Source organism: Podarcis vaucheri (assembly GCF_965113315.1).
Source record: "Podarcis vaucheri genome assembly, chromosome: 3".
NCBI lineage: Eukaryota > Metazoa > Chordata > Lepidosauria > Squamata > Lacertidae > Podarcis > Podarcis vaucheri.
This window is the reverse complement of record NC_138761.1, coordinates 401,388-418,697: the sequence shown is the minus strand read 5'-3', so window position 1 is coordinate 418,697 and position 17,310 is coordinate 401,388. Positions and strand designations below refer to the sequence as shown.

At 58.7% G+C, this 17,310-nt stretch overlaps 1 protein-coding gene across 3 annotated transcripts; it reads right to left on the bottom strand.

Annotated features, from left to right (window-relative positions):
- Positions 1–144: 144 nt before the first annotated feature.
- GTF3C2 (general transcription factor IIIC subunit 2) lies at positions 145–16,982 on the bottom strand. Of its 3 annotated transcripts, none has more exons than XM_082217411.1 (19): positions 16,811–16,982; positions 14,592–14,997; positions 12,772–13,156; positions 9,850–10,132; positions 9,623–9,717; positions 8,473–8,550; positions 8,048–8,149; positions 7,467–7,694; positions 6,521–6,632; positions 6,251–6,371; positions 5,317–5,348; positions 4,910–5,039; positions 4,528–4,672; positions 4,201–4,362; positions 3,770–3,857; positions 3,509–3,637; positions 2,328–2,480; positions 1,917–2,027; positions 145–926 (listed from the first exon to the last, which is right to left on the bottom strand). In XM_082217411.1, exons 2-19 carry the CDS (start codon positions 14,944–14,946, stop codon positions 711–713), a joined length of 2,925 nt encoding a protein of 974 aa, XP_082073537.1. In that variant the 5' UTR covers positions 14,947–14,997; positions 16,811–16,982; the 3' UTR covers positions 145–710. The 3 variants fall into 3 exon arrangements, with proteins under 3 accessions (XP_082073537.1, XP_082073538.1, XP_082073539.1); XM_082217412.1 differs by having other exon boundaries at positions 12,772–13,153; positions 14,592–15,001; positions 16,811–16,974; XM_082217413.1 differs by having other exon boundaries at positions 14,592–15,001; positions 16,811–16,964.
- Positions 16,983–17,310: the final 328 nt, after the last annotated feature.

Below are 17,310 nucleotides of genomic sequence, written 5' to 3'. Positions count from 1 at the left end.
TTGCCTAAAAATGGAGGAGGGGTCGCCACCTTCTCCCCCAGCTTGGCCCTGACCAGCGCAGATGCCAGGCCAGATTCCTGGCAGGAGAACCAGCAGCTGCTGTGGGATTTGGGGGGGGGGTGTCCTCAGAAGAAAGAGCCGGCCTTTGAAACAAAACAAGTCACTTTAATAAGAACAACAGTTAAAGACAAGGAATGAGCTCAATGTGAGCAAGGCTGCTGTGCCCCCCCAAGAGCTGGCGGGGGCAAAATGCCCCAAATGCGTCTAGCAGGGAGCTGGTCTGGGCCCCACGTGGCTAGCCCACCCCAGCCGGCCCATTTGGGGGCGGCGGCAAAGGGTTGTTCCACTGGGCCAGCCAAAGGGAGGCAGAAACCCCCTCCCTGCCCTGGAGCTGTGCGTCACACATAGGGCAGGCTGGGAGAGACCCCTCACCCACCTCCTGCCCCAGAGGCAAAAGCACACAGTCATGGAGAGATGTCCAGTTGGGGGGCAGGGGCTGCTTCTGGCTCCCAGCCCCACCCAAGGGGAAAGGAGGCACCCACAAGCTCCCTGGGGGTCTGGCCCCTCCTTGGGCTCCTCCGTGTCCGTCCTCACAATGCAACCAGGATCCAGCCAGTCCGTCAGTGCCCTGCAAGATGCCCTCTTGGCTCTGGGCGCCTCGAACGAGATCCCCGCCTCCTCCTCGATTTCTGCCGGTGCCGGGGGGGTGCTCAGCTGACGGCGGGGTGTGCCCCCGGGGGCTCTGCTGCAGGGCTGCCCGCCTGCTCCTCCGTGTCGAACATGGCGCTGAAGTGAGCCTGGCACTCCCGGAGGAGCTTGCGGCTGGGGGGGGAGGCCAGGGCCTGGAGGCAGTGGAGACGCACCAGGCCGGACTGGCCCCCCGACAGCAGCCAGGTGTGGCAGGCCAGGTTGGGGCTGAAGCGCACCTGCGGGAGAGGAGGAAGGGCGTCAGGCAGGGAAGCGCACAGGGGGACGGAGCCTGCCCTCCCTTCAGGAGGGGCTGATCCAGGGGGCTGAGAGAGAGCAAGAGCCTGAGCTCTGGGAGGCCTGAGGAAAGCGGCCGAGGGAAAACTCTCCTCTCTCTCCCCCCAGGCAAGAACTTGCAGGGGCGCCATCACAGTCATTTTATTATTATTGACACCCCACCACCTGCCTGGGTTTCCCCATGAAGAAGGTTGGAGGATACAAAACAGATAAAAGAAAGAACTTCTTCACGCAGCGCAGTTAAACTGCGGAACTCCCTGCCACAGGAGGCAGCAACAACCGCCACTCATGGAGGAGAGGGTTCTGGGGGGCTTCTGGCCAGGATGGCTCAGCTCTGCCTCTAGGCCTGGGGACCAGCAAGGCTCCCCAATCCCAGTGGCTGGAACCCCCAAGACGGGAGAGCGCTCTCTGGCCTGGACCCTGCCTCTGGGACCCCCCCAGGCCTTGGGCTGGGCACTGGGAGGACAGGAAGCTGCGCTAGCTGGTTCCTCTGGTGCTGCTATGGGACCCCGCAAGCCAGAGACAGGACATGATGCTTCCAAATGTCCGTTGTTGGAAACAAGCCAGAGCTGCTCCTGTGCCAGATTCTGCTGGTGGGTTTCCCTTGGGGGCACGGGGAGAACAGGAGGCTGGACTCACAGGGCCCCCAACGCCTTGATCTCACTACAGTGGTACCTCTGGTTACGTACTTAATTCGTTCCGGAGGTCCGTTCTTAACCTGAAACCGTTCTTAACCTGAAGCACCACTTTAGCTAATGGGGCCTCCCGCTGCTGCCGGAGCACAATTTCTGTTCTCATCCTGAAGCCAAGTTCTTAACCTGAAGCACTATTTCTAGGTAAGTGGAGTCTGTAACCTGAAGCGTCTGTAACCCAAGGTACCACTGTAATCCACTCTGGAGTTCACAGGGGTAGAGCCCCCCCCCCCCGCTCACCTTGTGCACGGCCTCCAGCTGCAGGCGCCCCAGTCCGTCCCCCTCCTTCTCCTCTTCCGCCGGGAGGGGCTTCTTCCTCCCTTTCCGCCTGAAGATGTTCTTGAAGCTCCTCTGGAGAGGGAAGGGGGGGGGGCTGAGAGAGTTGGTGGGGCCAGGCCAAGTGGGGGGGGGGCTGCAGCTACATCCCATGGGGGCCTCCTGCTGACAGCTGGCGATTGATGGGCTTGGGAAGGAGCCTTATCAGCCAGGAACACACCACAGAAGAGCAGCGCACTGGGGATCAGTGATAGGAAGCCTGGACACTTGGGGAGGGGACACCCTGCCACCCCCCCAGCACACCCAGGTTGCCCCTCCAGGAAGACATAAGGGGTTCAAGCAGCCCCCTGCCCCCCGCTTCCTCCCAGGCCTCACCAGGTCCGTGTCTCGGAAGAGGATGTAGTTCTGGGCCACAGACTCCTGGTACGTCCTGCCCTCCACGGGGGCCATGAGCCGTCCGCCGGGGGCTCCTGTCGACGCCTCCTGGTTGTGGAGGCCGCAGGGGAGCAGGCTGGCCTTGTAGACGGGCTGCGGAAGGTGAGAAGGAGGGGGGCATGGGGGCACTGCCAGGCACAACAGCCCTGCCCAATGGCAGCCCAGCTTCGGAATCAAAGGAGATCCCGGGCGCAGCTTTCCCACTGTGGGCACCAGGTTGGCGCCGGACTAGAAGGGACTCCGCCTGATCCAGCGGGGCTCTTCTTCTGTCTCTGTGGAACCTCCAGGTCCCAAGGCAGTCCATCTACATTCCTAGAGTCTTGGGGGAATTTTGCCATGTGGGGAAGAGCCGCCTGGCCCAGATGGACCCTTGGGCCTGATCCAGCTGCCTCCCCTGACGTTAAGAGGCCAGGCTCCCCCCAAGTGGGAGGTTTCATGTCCCCGCAGGCAGCAGGAGCCAGAAGCCCCAAGTCAGGCACCCCACATTTTCCAGCTCCAGAGTCTTCCCACCCACCCCAAAGGAGTCCCCTTTCCTGATGACAACTTTTTAGAGACCTTTTTGGTCCCAACTCCAAGCGCCTCATGGAATCATCACTGGAAGGGACCTCAAGGGCCATCTAATCCAGCTCCCTGCAATGCCAGAGGCTTCACTCCATGTGGGGCTTGGACCCACGGCTGAGACAGAGAGTCTCCTGGTCTACCAGCTGAGCAGCCCCTGCACCCAAACCCGTCTGAGGGGAAAGGGAAGCCATGAAGGCTTGGAGCTCCTTTGGACCTCAGCCCTTCTCTCAGAGGGAACAGAAGCCCACCTTTGAAGGGGATGCCCTGTGATGCACAGAGAGACTTTTCAGAGCTCAAGGGGGGGGGCCTTGGGGCTGAAAGCACCCGCCTGCTAGAGGGACTCCAGCCAACGCAGCTGCCACCACCCACTGGATCCAGCCTGGACTATTCTGCGGCTACATCCACGGGGCTGCAGCTCCCTTCATCCCCAGGGACCCCCCACCCCGGATCTAGACGGGTGGGGCAGGCCTCGCTATCTCCCCTGCCGGACCGAAGGCAAAGCCTGTGAGTCCCCTGCGGACCCCCCTCCCTCCCTCCCGCTCAGCGGCAGCGACACCTACAAATCGGCGCTCCGACGGACGCTTGACGTTGTGCGGGTTGACAGACAGGTCAGGCATCATGGCCGCCACCAACTCCCCCGTGACGTCTCCAGCAGCCACCGTGTTGAGCCAGTCAGATCCAGAGATGCTCTGAAAGAGGAGGGAGGGAGGGACGTCACCTGGGCCCACCCCCTTCTTCATTCCCCCCTCCCCAGAAATAAGAGGGCCCCCAGTGCCCCAAGGTTGCCCTCCAACGCACGAGGCAGAGGAGACCCCGCTTACCCACACGGTGCCCTTCCGAGGGGCCACAAAGTAGGCCCGGAAGCCCAGGTAGCCGGCGTCCAGGTAGTGGATCCCACACAGGCCGTACCTGCAATGCAAGAGGGGGGCCGGGTGAAGAACGAGGCGGGGCGGGAAGCAGACCATTCCCCTGCCAAACAGGCCTCATCGTCAGAAAGCTCTTCTTAATTCCTGCCCCCTCCCCACTGCCATCCCAGAACAGCTCATGAATTTCATGGGAGCCAGCCTGACGCCTGCTGGGGTTGGCAGGTCTTCAGAACAAGGGCACCCTCTGCCCCGCACAGAAAAGCACCGTGGCCAAGCAGACCCCCTGGATTTCAGCTGCCACAGCCCCCTCCCCCCTTGAGGATTCCAGCAACGGGGAGGCAGAGCCCGGTCGTCCTGGCCAGCAGCCCTCCCCTCTCCGCACTCACGAGGCATAGCAGTTGTCCTGGGCCACCGTGATGCCGCTGTAGGGCAGCAGCCAGGCGATCTCCGTGCTCAGAAAGCGCTTGATGCTCTGGAGCGGCTCGTACAGCCGCCGCAGGTCCCAGTACTTGATCTTGCGGTCGTTCCCGGCCGTCACCATGAAGTTGCTGGGGCAAGGAAGGGGGAGGCGGCTCAGCGACGGAGGTCCTGGCGAGGCCCAACCGCTGGCAGGGTTGACCCAGTCTGGGCTTGGTCCCTTTGGGGGTCTCCCCCCAGGCAGCCAGGAGAAGGAGGCTGGAGGAAGTCCCCCCCCCGCTAAGCCCGGCCCCCACCTGTTGGCTTTGCACCACTGGATGTTGCGCACGGCGTGGTCGTGGGCCAGGAAGCAGTGGAAGGGGTAGAGCTTGAGGGAGCCGTCCGGCTGGCGCACTCGCTGCAGCAGGGAGCGGCTGGCCAGGTTCCAGAGGGCCACTGTGCCTGGAAGGGGGGGGGGCAGGCAGAGAAGAGTGGAATTGGAGGGGAGCTCAAGGGTCATCCAGCCCAACGGCTGGAAAGCAAGAATCAGAACTCAAGCATCCCTGACAAGCGGCCAGAGGAGGTGGGGGGCGCATCACCTTCCGAGGAGGCGGCTGGGATTGGGAGCCTGTGCTGGGGGACACACACATTCCCCCCCCCCCACCCTCCAGTTTCAGCTGCAGGGCTTTCCCCTCTCACCATCATAGAATCCAGCTGCCAGGCGTTGGTGGGGCTTCGCCGGCATCCAGGCCAAGCTGAGGCACTGTCCGCATTGGGAGGGGCTCCCGGCCTGGATGGCCCCCACCTGCAGGGAGGCCACGCACTGGACCTGCAGGGATGGAGGAGGAGGAGCAGTTGGGGGGGGGGAGGCCAGAGAAGGAGCCCCACGGAAACTCAAGGGTCGGGGGCCACCTTGGCACACTCAGGACTGACCTCCCGACCCCCATGCAAAGGGGGCTTCAGCCTTTCCAGAGCTGCAGCTGGACCAATGAGGGAGGCAGCTGGCTGCACACGGGCAAGCTCAGGGAGCCCCCTTTGCCCCTGCCCCTCAGAACAGGGGCAGCTTGGAGGGCTCAGGGTGCGGCTCCAAGAGATCCAGGACTTACCTTGCAAATGGTGTGCCGGGGGGAGGACCCACCTAGGAGGAGGAGGAGGGAGAGATGCTGTGAGGCCGGGAGCAGCCTCCATGGGGTGAGAGAAAGCGCCCCCCACCCCCACCTCAGCCAAGCCAGACTGCCCCCTCCTACCTGACGCAAGCAAGGTTAGGATTCTCAGGCTGCTCAAGCCAAAGCCCCCCCCCCCCAGTGCTCTAGACCCATCCGCAGGCAGCACCCTCATTTCCTGACTCAGGCTGGCTGGAGCCCCTGCCTTGTAAAAGAGACCTTTTCTAAAAGGCACCGGCAGAGAAATTGCCTGATAGCTCTTAGGGTGGCAGTGGAGCAGTTGCTTCAGAAGGATTGAGGGATCTCTTTGAAGCAGGCCGGGGGGGGGGAGGACTCTTGGGCTGGGGCAGCAGCCGCCTCCTCCAAGGCCCTCCTTGGACCAGGAGATGGAGATTGGGTGGGGGGGAGGCTGGCTGGCTGCACCTCTGCCAGGGAGCCAGCTGTCAGCCAGAGATGCCCTCGAAGGCACTGCCAGGCAGAGGGCTGAGCAGTGGCGTCTCATGGAGGGCGTGTCTGGAGAGGGAGGTGGGGCCGAGCCTCCTTTATCCCCCCCTGAGGAGGCAGGGCTGAGCACCCCCAAGGCCGCCTGCCTGCGGCCTCATCCATCACTCCTGCAGACAGATATCATTACAAGGCTCATTAGCTGATACGGCTGGCTGAGCACCCAGGCCGCTGCTCACCCCCCCCAGCCCCACCAGGGAGGGGGCAGCTGCCTCTGCCAGAACGTTTCCGCCACCCCATAAAACAGCCCTGAGCTGGCAAAACACCAGGCAAGGAGAGAAAGAAAGGGGGGAGCTCCTTGCCACCCGCCAAGGGAACCACACTGGCCCAGCCCTGGCGCCCAGCCCTCCCCGTGACCCTTCGCGGCTCTTCCTACCTGTTACCTGGGCTCTCCGGGAGCCACGCAGGTCCTCTGCGTGAGGCAGGCTGTAGAGCAGCACCTTGCCGTCAGAGAAGGCCACGGCCAGCAGCCCCAGGCGGCTCATCTGGGAGGGCGACTGCTGGGGACAGGAAAGAGAGCTGGGAGACGCCACGCTGTGGGGCCCAGCAAGCAGCCGGCCTTGCCAGCCTGCCCCCCCCCCGGCAGCCTCTGTGCTCTCTCTCAAGCGCACTGGGAAGGGGGTGCCCAGAGACGCCCCCCCCGTACCTTGTGGCGGGTGGCCGGGGGCTCCCAGGCGCCGCTGGGGCAGAACTTCATATCCCAGATGCAGCCGTGGTCGGTGGCAATGCCATAGGCCAGTCCCGGCTTGGTGGCTGACCTGGGAAGGGGAGAGAAGGCAGGGAGAGGCGGTCATAGCACAGGTGCAGCGTGGCCATTCAGACTCCAGCAGAGCAGCGCGGCCACGTCTTCGAGAGGAATCACAGAAGGGACCCCAGGGGTCATATAGCCCAACCCCCTCCAGCAAAGGGGTGACAGCTAAAGCATCTCTGGCAGGCGGCCCCCCAACCTCTGCAGAGCAAGGGAGGGAGCTCAGTCCACTGCTGCTGAAGAAGAGGAATTTGGATTTGATATCCCGCTTTATCACTACCCTAGGGAGTCTCCAAGCGGCTCACATTCTCCTTTCCCTTCCTCCCCCACAACAAACACTCTGTGAAGTGAGTGGGGCTGAGAGACTTCACAGAAGTGTGACTGGCCCAAGGTCACCCAGCAGCTGCATGTGGAGGAGCGGAGACGCGAACCCGGTTCCCCAGATTACGAGTTCACCGCTCTTAACCACTACACCACACTGGCAGGAAGGCCTTCCTGAGGTTTCCTCGGAATCTCCTTTCTGGGAACTTGAATCCTCCCCTCCAGAGCAGCAGCAAGCGCGTTGGTCCGGTCTTCCTTGTGGCAGCTCCTCACTCCCCCCCCACCTGTGCCCTCTTTCATGCCAGGGGCCCAGAGAGGCCCAGCTCACAGGTGCCAGCCTCTCTGGTCCTGCGGCAGAGAAAGCCCCTCCTCGCCTGCCCTCCCGCCTTGCCCAGGCGTCCCTGGAGATCAGGACATGTCCCGGCTGAGCTCCACTGGGTGGCCACCAGGCTGCCCTGGGGCTAAGGCTGGGGGGAGGCAGGGCCAAGGAGCGCTGCAGGGGGGCTGGGGGCTCCCCACTCACCCTGCCTCTTGCTGGAGGGGCCCCAGCTCCCAGAGCTGGAGCAGCGCTGGCCCCGCGTGGGTCCCCGCCAAGCTGTGCCGGTCGTCCATGCCAGGATTGCAGTAGATGGCTGCGTACTGGGAGGCCGGGGCGCCTTCTGGGGTGGGGCACCACTCCATGGCCCAGACGGGACCCCCCACAAAGAAGGTGACGTCCAGGCGCTCCTCGTGGGGCTGCAAGGCGTTGAACCTGCCAGAGGGGAAAGAGGAGGGGGCGTCTTGCCAAGGGGCTCACAGGCCGGGAGTCTCCCTTCAAACAGGGCAGATGACCACCAAGAGGATTAGGCAAATTCCTGGAGGAGGAGAGGGCTCTCACTGGCTCCTTCTCTGCCTCCAGAGCCAGGCTTTGGAAGCCCCAGGACGGGTGATTTGCTCTTGTGCTCAGAACCTGCTGGCTGGTTTCCCACAGGCAACTGAGAGCAGGGAGCTGGACTCCTGGGGCCCTTGGCCCAATCCCACAGGCGGTTCCCAGGCTCTTCAAGTACTGTGAGATGGACTCTCGGCTGAACGGCGGGAGAGACATTTACATAAAGTGACCGGCACCTGTTGATCCGGTAGAGGACGCTGCTTTCTTCGTGGAGGCCTTCGCGCTTGATGCAGAAGAGCGGGGACTTGGTCTCGCTGGGGAGGTATTCCTCAGCTTCGCTTTGGAAGAGGAAGGAGGAAAGAGGGGAAACTCACTCCAAGGATCTCCTTGACACACGCACACCCCCTGACCCCTTTGGGCTCTCGCAAGAAGCAGGGCTGCCCATGCAAAGCGGCCTCTTTCCTGGTGGAGATTTGGGGCTCCTCCTGCTGCTGCTGGTGGCGGCAGCAGTGGCAAAGGGCCCAGAGGGCATGCCACACGGGGCACCCTCTCTCTCCCCAGCATGCGCTCCCCCCCCATTATTGCAACTGCCAACCTGGGTCCAGATGTTCTTCAGAGTTACTGGCACCTGCCCCCCCTTCTTTGTCAGGAGGCCACTCACCTCTCCGAGAGGAAGACCCACTTCCGGGCAGAGGGCACCCACTCTGGAAACTCCCAGGGGGAGTAGAGCTGCTCCCGCCTGCAAGCAAACACAGCCACATGGCGTGAGAGAGAACTGCAGCAGGGAATGGGGCCAGCCCAGAGGGCGACAGCATCACGAGGGCAGGAACAAACCCAGGCAGTCCTCTGTAGTGATCAGGAGGGATTGCTATGAGGAATTATGAAATATGGAGCAAGCCATTTGTGTCAGCAATGAAAGCCTTGCGTTGCCTGGGCTTGAGCCATTTTGATATGATTTCTGCTCAATCCACGCCTCTGCGTCTCTGTCCTATTTCTCTGCCTGGCAGGCACACACAAGCATTCTACACACAGGCCGGTTGTTCACCAGGCATCCTGGGTCACAAAGATAGTAGGTAGCTTCTATTATACCCTTCCTTGGTTTTGTTAATCTTAGGGCCAGGAAACAGTTTCACATGAAGGTGATAAAGCTACCTATCTTCCTTGCCATCCTTCCCCTCATGTTTACTGCTTGTTTATGACCTCCGGGGTTTTCCTTCCTCTAGTCCTGTTTTATTTACTCTCAGATATGTCTGCATGCTCAAAGTAGTCTTTGTAGTTAACAGGATTTCTTCTGATCTGACTTTCTCCCACGTGGGTTTTTTTGAAATGCTCAGAGGAAATCCGATTGGTTCTTACGAAGACTGTGTAAAAAGTTCTTTTGTGAATAAAACGACCTGGGCCAAGGGCTGGACAGGATTATTATTGCCACCCCTCCCAGAGTCTTGCTGGTTAAGTCTCGTGTGTATTCTATTAATCAGAGTCCAATCCTTCCTTGCTTTTGGGACACAGCAGTCTTCGCCCTCGGGGTCCCAGCTGGAGTCCCTGGAACCCGCACCAGCCTGAATGTTTCAGGCGCACAGTCTCTCCCCCCCCCCCCCGATCGTATTGTTTGAAGGGCAGTACAATGAGCGCAGCTCCTTTCCGTACTGTAGGGCCATACAGTAAAGGAGCTGAGCTCTGTCCCGGTGGCGGAAGCAGCAGCACAGTTGCAAGGCAGGGACCCTCCCCTTTCCTCCCCCCCCATTCCCCCATTCCTGTGCTTCAGTTCCCCCACCAGCAAGGCAAAGTGGGGCAGGCAGCCCCCAACTTACACGCGGTGGGTGACGGAGAGCGCCTTCCAGATGGGGGCCATGACGGAGTTGTGTAAGCCGTTGGACGCAAACCCTCGGCAGTGGCTCTTGGGCCTCTGGGGAGAAGGAGGAGGGGGTCAGGGACAGAGGCCCATGGAGCCCACCCTCCCGAGCCAGCAGCCCCCAGAGAAGGGCCGGGCTTCCTCCTCATTCACAGAGGCCTCTGAGCAGACCACCAAGATAGTCACCGCTGCTCCACGCAGGCCGGGCTCCAGGTCGGAGTCGGAGACCTCGCTGAGCCGCAGGTCGCTGTCCTCTTCCTCCTCCTCCTCTTCCTGCAAGAGCCCTTCCTCCGAGGGGTTGAAATCCGCATCCTCCTCGCTCTCCCGCTTCTGGCTCTGGGGCTTCCGGCCTCGCCGCTTCCGACTGGGCTCCTCCGGCCGCGGGGCGTTGTCCAAGGGCTCGCTGCAAGCGGGCGGCTGGTACACAGAGGTCAACTCTTCGGCCAGCTCCTGCAGGTACAGAAGGGCTCTGCAGGCCGAAGGGGAGGGAGCAGGGACAAATGGTCACAAGACACCCCAGAAGGGTGGGAGCAGGGTGGGGCTGCGGCAGGCCCCAAACACAGCCCGCCTGGGTCCAGCCCCTCCCCGTCCTCTGGGCCAAAGTGCTGCTTGCAGAAGTCCTGCAGCTCCAAGTGCCACACAAATTCTGGAAGCTCCCATGAGAGGAAGTGAGGACTAGCAACCTGGGTGGCTTTAAAAGAGGATTAGACAAATTCTGGAATTCTTAAGTGTCTTTGTCCAGTTATTGTGACACAGACTCTACCGAGTGCCAGCGCCAGCTCCCTCCTCTCTCTGCATCATTCTGCAGAACTTTGCCTTGCATGCAGATATCTGCAGAGTCAATTAATTATGCCGTACAATTTGTTGACTAGGATTTCTTTAATCTTTTCCCACTTGGTTTTTGCTCGATTCAAAACACAAACAACCAGAGGACAGCTTCCACTGAAAGCCCATCAGAAAACAGGCTCCGCTTGGCCCCAACTCCATGAGGTCACAGGTGTCGGTGGTTCTGCAACCAGGTGAGGCCCCTGTGGAATCCCCTTCCCCACGTCTTGAAAACCTCTTAGGAAGTCCTGACCTGCTCAGGAGGAGAGGTGCCTGGATCAGCCCAAAGGTTCCTTTAATCCAGCATCCTGTTCTCAGGGGGCCAAGCTGATGCTCCACAGATAAGCCCCCAGCGTGTCTGGAGCAGGGGAGCCCCCTGCCTACCTGTGACTCCCAGAATCTGAGAGTGAGACGCTGCTGCTTCTGATGGGGAGGCAGAACACAGCCATGGTAGCCAGTAGCCGCTGACGGCCTTCTCCTCCCCCAACTGGGATGGCTTTAAAAGAGGATTAAACCCATCTATAGAGGAGAATGAACCCATGATTCCATGCATGGCTAGCAATGGCTACTAGTCACGGTGGCTCAGCTCTGCCTCCAGTTGGAAGCAGCAACGCTTCAGAAGTCCAGGGGCTGAAGAGGAGAGTGGGCCTCTTGTGCTCAACTCCTGTGAGAACAGGATGCTGGACTGCCTTCCGGTTGGTCGCTCAGTAATGGCAGTTGGGAGCTCTTTCAGCCGAAAGAGCCCCAGGGCTTTGAAGTAGGGGGAGGCCACGAGAGCATTGTGGTTCCCCAAAAAAACCCTCAGATTGGGCGTTCTGAGGACCTGGAGATCCGGTGGGTGCCTTTTCGTGACTCCCCCGCTCCCCGGTAAGCTTGGAAGGGCCCTGAGAGCGAGCAGGGTTGGAGACGCGGCACAGCGGAAACAATTGCTTCCTTCAAAGCGCCAAGCTCTGAGACTGGTGATCGTGAGGGGCCAATTCCTTCTTGGAGAAAAGACTTAAAATTGGGAACTGTAAGTAAAACAAAGTACTAATTCGAAAAAAATCAGCGGGGAAAAAGGGATTTAAAAACGGAGGTCGTCCCTTTTGTTGGAGGAACTTAGAATCGGTATGCAAAGACCGAAGCCTTAAAGGAAAAAAGATATTTGAAACTTTGCAGGCAAACTTCTGCCCCCCCCCCCTTCTCCAGAGGGAAGAGGGGGAAATTGTTTTAAAGAAGACTGCGGTATTGAGTAAAGAGGCTCCTACATTCTGTAGCGGACCCCCCCGCCCCCCCCCGGGAGGGAAGGCTAGTCTTTATTGTGACGTCACAATGGAAGAGGAAACATTTCATCTCTGTTCCCACTGACTTTGCTACATTGTATCCTGCGGCTGCCTGGTTATACTTTAAAATGTCCAAAAGTGTCTTTTCCTTTTAGGATTGACTACAAATATTTAAAGAAAAAAGAAAAAAGGGGGACTTGGGGGGGGGGAATTCTCTCTTCTCAGCCTGTTTTTAAAGAACAGGGAGGCTGCTGTCTGGCTGGCACCTGTGGGACTGGTGGAGGGAATCTGTTTTTTCCTCTCACTACACCAGGCTGTGGGACCGACCTTGGAATTCCTAAGCCATTATGTTTATTATGCAGACAAAACAAGACGCGGCTCTAAAAATCAACCCTTTGAGGAATCATTTACAATACTGAATGCTATTACAGATTGTTTAAATCGTAATACAGCAAGCATAGAAAAGTTGGACAAAAGGTTTGAAGCTTTAGACTAATTGGAAAAGCTTGCAAACACCAGATAGGCTTAGGATTTAAATATGTAATATGATGAATTAATATGTTTAATGCTGAACTGGAAAGAAAGATGGATGTTAAGTGATTAAGGTTGTGACTTATGTTTGTTGGTTTATTTGTTTATCTGTGTATAAAATTTTGTGAAAAAGCAATAAAAAAATTTGGGGGAAAAAAGAGACCAGGATCCTGGACTAGATAGGCCGCTGACTTAATCCAGCAGTTTTTTCTCCTGTTGTTCTAGAATCTCCAAGTCCAGAGGCAGTCTATCTAGATTCCTAGGTTCCCTGGGGCATTTGGTCACCGTGAGAACAGGAGTCTGGGCTCAATGGGCAACAGGCCTGATCAAGCAGCCTCTCTTTACATTCAATCCCCTTTTAAAGCCTTCCAAGCTGGTGGCCATCGCTGCCTCCTTTCTCCCTGGGCCTAAGAAGGCAGTGCCACTCCTGCTCAGTAGTAAAGAGCTACCAGTGAGTTCCTCCCCCTGCCCGTCAACGCCTCTCGCTTACACTTTTGCTGCCCTCCGCTTTGGGCGCCCCCCGGGCGTCGTCTCCAGACAGTCCAGCCCTCCATCACCGGCCAGTAGCTTCTGTTGGTAGAGGGGTTCGGGCGCCTGACACTCCAGTCCCTGCGACAGCTTCCTCAGGAGCAGCTCCGCCTTGGACTTGCGCCCCCGCTTCTTCGGCACTTTCACAGGCAGGGGCGGGCCGTTCTCCGAAGGCCCGGGGGCCTCGGGGGGTCCCTGGGGCTCCTGGCGGTCAGGGCCTCTGCCGGCAACGCCTCTCTTCTTGCGGGGCCTGCGACCACGCGGGCGCTTCTGGGCGGATGGGAGAGCTGCCGGCTGCTCTTTGGCAGGAACCAAGGCTGCCTCTGGGGAAGCGCAGAGTCCATCTGCTTGGAAAAGGAAGGGCCAGGTTAGGGAAGTAGCCGCTGCCATGCCAGGCGGAAGAGGGCTCCCAGCTCCTGCCTCCCCTCCCCCACTTCCAGCCTCAGCTCCCCACAACTGAAGCCTGCCAGGTCTGAGGACAGGGAGCCAGAGGGATGGACTTATTTTTATACGGAGGGCTGCACATGGCCTCTTTCTTGGCAGGGGTCATTTTGTCAGGACTGCAGCACACAGGTAGAGAAGGATTAACTTCTCCACACACACGGCAACCCTAGCAAAAAAGACCTCATTAGCACTGTAATTAGGGTTAACAAAAAAAGCCTTCCTAGTCAAGCCGATGGGAGCTCCTCCTCTCGCAAAAAACCATCCTTGCTGCACTTATTTAAATATTTCATTTATATCCGACCTTTTCCTCCAAGGGGCTCAAGGTCATGGGGGCAGATCTCCACTCATTTTATTCACACAACCACCTTGTGAGCTAGGTGAGGCCGAGGGGCAGTGACTGGCTCTCAAGGTTACCCAGTGAGCTTCACAGCTGAGCGTGGATTCAACCCCTGGTCTCCCAAGTCCTAGTCCAATGCTCCAAGCATTGCACCACACTGTGACCGTGGCAGTGATCACAGAGTGTACGTGTGGTTGTGTCCTTAACTGTGAAGTCCAGCAGCTGCTCATCCAGCTTGCCTGGGACCTCAGGGTCTTCCTCAGCGCTCCTCCCAGTCCCTGCGGAGTTACAGGTTCTACCCAAATCCTCCCCAGAATCTCATCAGCCTCCTCATCAGAACCATTTCTGCAGAGATTTCAGGTGCTGTGATGCTGCCCCAACTCCCTCCTTCCCACAACTCCCCAAAGGCATCACCCTCCCTAAGATAAAGGCAGAACCTGCCCCCTCATCCCCCCCCACTTGAACCCCCTCCTTCTGCACCAGATTATCTCCCTGCAGGGCATAATGGAAGAAGGACCCCCCTCCCCCATTTCCCAGGCATGTTCAGTAAGGAGGACCTGCTTGCCCAAGGGGCCTGTGCCTAATTTTGCAGCTCCTTCAGCAAGCCCTGGCCCCCCTCCCAGGCAGAGCCCAGAGGGTCCCCAAAGTCTGGATTAAGCAAAATAAGCCCCGTTTAGGGCCTCAAGGGAAGGTGGGCACCATAGAAATGGTCACAGGTTAGCTGGTCACAGATCAATCCGATGAGAGTTCATTTTCTCAGTTTCATTTCATTTCAAAAATATTTTTTTATTTTATGGTTAATTACTGTTTCTATTTTGAATTCAATACACATGGGGGCACCAAAATCTTCTAAGTGCTTAGGGCCTCTAAAGGTCTTAATCCGGTCCTGCAAAACACTCAGAAGCGGCTTCCAGGAGGCCTTGGGGTTGGGGAGTCCCCTTCTGCCAGCCTCCTTCTGCAGGTGGCTTACAGGATCCCAGCCACTGGCCCTAGAGACGTACCAAGGGCTTCCCGAGCGCCTGTCTCCTCTGCTTGCCCCTTCAGCTGTGTAGAAGGCAGCTTGCCTTTGGTCTCTAGGCCACTCTTCTTGCAGGGGGGGCTCTGGGGCTTGGGCCATTCTTCCTGTGGGCAGCTTTCCGTAGGGGGGCCTATTGCTGCTGCTGCTGTGCTTGCCTCGCTCAGACACGCTGCTCCCGCCGAGGCCAGCGCTTCTGGGGCAGGATAGTTCTGCCCGCCCCAGCAAGGGTCTCTACGGCAAGGCTCCATGCAAAGGATACGGCTGGCACATCCATCTGCTCGGTCTGCGGCTTCCCTGGCTATCCCCATGGCACAGCTTGGCGTGGGGCAAGGGTCCATGAAGGCACCACAGTGACTCAGGCAGGTGCAACTCCCATCTTGCACTGGGACCTGCCTGTGAAAGAGAGAGGCAAAGGAAGAAGGAAAGCTGTGGGGAGGACAGTCATCTCAGATCAAATAAGCAGATGAAAGAAACGGCGCTGTTTTAATTATTGTATCGCATTTAGATCCCATGTTTTCCTCCAAGGAGCTCACATAAATGTCACTGGGGCTAAATTATTCTACTTATTTTGAACATGCTTTTTTTTTGGGGGGGGGACTTCCTTTTGCCAAGAACATGTTCTCACAACATCAGGGTTTTATGTAGGAGGTTACTACTATAATAAACTATATAGCATCTAGATGGTAATTTTCCAGTATTAGAAAAACTGTGGAAATGTAATGTGAGCCAAATAACTAGTATAAACCTAGCGTTTTATTATAGTTACCTTGGGTTTCATAAAATGATCTATGAAATTCTTCCTTAAGTAAACCACACTGAGATCTTCAAATGAAGGGCGGTGTACAATTTTAAGAAATAAAACGAATAAATACAGTGGTACCTTGGGCTAAGTACTTAATTCGTTGCGGAGGTCTGTTCTTAACCTGATACCGTTCTTAACCTGAAGCACCACTTTAGCTAATGGGGCCTCCTGCTGCCGCCACGCCGCCGGAGTACGATTTCTGTTCTCATCCTGAAGCAAAGTTCTTAACCTGAAGCACTATTTCTGTGTTAGCAGAGTCTTTAACCTGAAGCGTTTGTAACCTGAAGCGTATGTAACCTGAGGTACCACTGTAAATGAATTTTAGTTTCACAACCACCCTGTGAGGTGGGTTAGGCTGAGGCAGTGAATGACCCAAGCTCCCCCAGTGAGCTTCCTTGTTGTGGGAATTTGAGCTCTGGTCTCTTAGGCTGGCTGTCCTCTCCATGCACCATCACTGTGTGAGCAGAAGGTGGGGGGGGGGGCTGTGGGCCCTTTGCTTCAGCAACAGGAAACCTTCTGCACTCAGGGAGGCTCCTCACATCATTTGGACTCCTCAGGGGGCACAGCAGCCTGCTCTTCCCTAACAGGTTGGAGCATCCATGGGGCTGAGGTGAAGCTCAACTGCAAAAATAAATGTCGCAAAGCCAGGAAGGATTCAAAGCTCACGAGACAAGGGAAAATCTCCCCACTGGCTATGTTACATAGCAAAATAAGACGGGCTGTTGCACATGCACTCTTAACATTGTTGTTGTTGTTCAGTTGTTTAGTCGTGTCCAACTCTTTGTGACCCCCTGGACCAGAGCAGGCCACTCTTAACATAGCCTGCTTTTATTTCATTCTGTCAGATACGGATTGACTCATTCATCTGAGATCCCTGAATGGTTTTTGTTACCTTAATTACCCCTTAAAGTGGGCAATCGATCAAGTGCCGCAGATTAATCTGGAGAGTTTAATGCCCTGCTGGACAGCCTGGACAGCTCAGCTGGTGAGAGGCTGGTGCTGATACCGCCAGGGCTGCAGGTTCGATCTCTGCAAGGGACAGCTGCCTGATCCTGCGTCGCAGGGCGATGGACTAGAGGATCCTTCGGGTCCCTCCCAAGGATCAGCTTGGGCGCCCAGAGGTGATGTGCTGGGGATCCAGTGGGATCCCGGACCTGCACTTGCTGCCTGGCCAGGGCCGCTCCCCCCCCCCGCCAGAGACCTGCATCGGGGGCCGCATCTCGGGGGCCACGTCCCCCCCCCGCCGGGCAGGCGAGACCCCCGAGCGGGAGACCCGCCCCCCTTCAGGAAGGGGCGGGGCCAGGCGCTCCTCTTTCCGCGGAGAACGAGGCCCGTCCGCTCCGCCCGGCGCCGCGGAGGCGTCTTTGGCCCCGGCCTGGCGACTCCGGCCCGCGCCTCACCTCTCGCTCGCCGAAGCCGGTCTCCGGCCGAAGCAGCAGCGGCGGCCCCAGCAGCCAAGATGGCGGCCGCCACGGGCGCGCAGCGATGACCGCAAGCCCCTGACGTCACTTCCGTCCCGCGACGCGGAAGCTCTCCCGGCGGCGTTGGCGGCGGCTCTTCCCCGCCTCGTTCATCCGCTCGCCGCGGGCGTCGCAGCCTCGGGAGCCCCTTCGCCTTCGCGCTCCCGCCCCGCCGCCCCTCTGGCCGCGACGAGCGGAACCGCGCGAGCCCCGCCCCCTCCGCGGGTGCCGCCGACGTCACTTCCTCCGCGCGCCTCGCCGGGAAAGGGGCTGCCGCGCCCCCTGGCGGCCGAGGCGCCGCGCGCAGCTTCTTTGTTCCTCCCGCGGCGGGTCGGGAGGCGTGGGAACGCAGAGACACGCGTCGGACCCGCGAAAGGCCCCAAGGGCAACGCAACCGAAGCAGCCGGCGAGGCGCCTTCGCCAAGCGAGCTGTGGGTCTC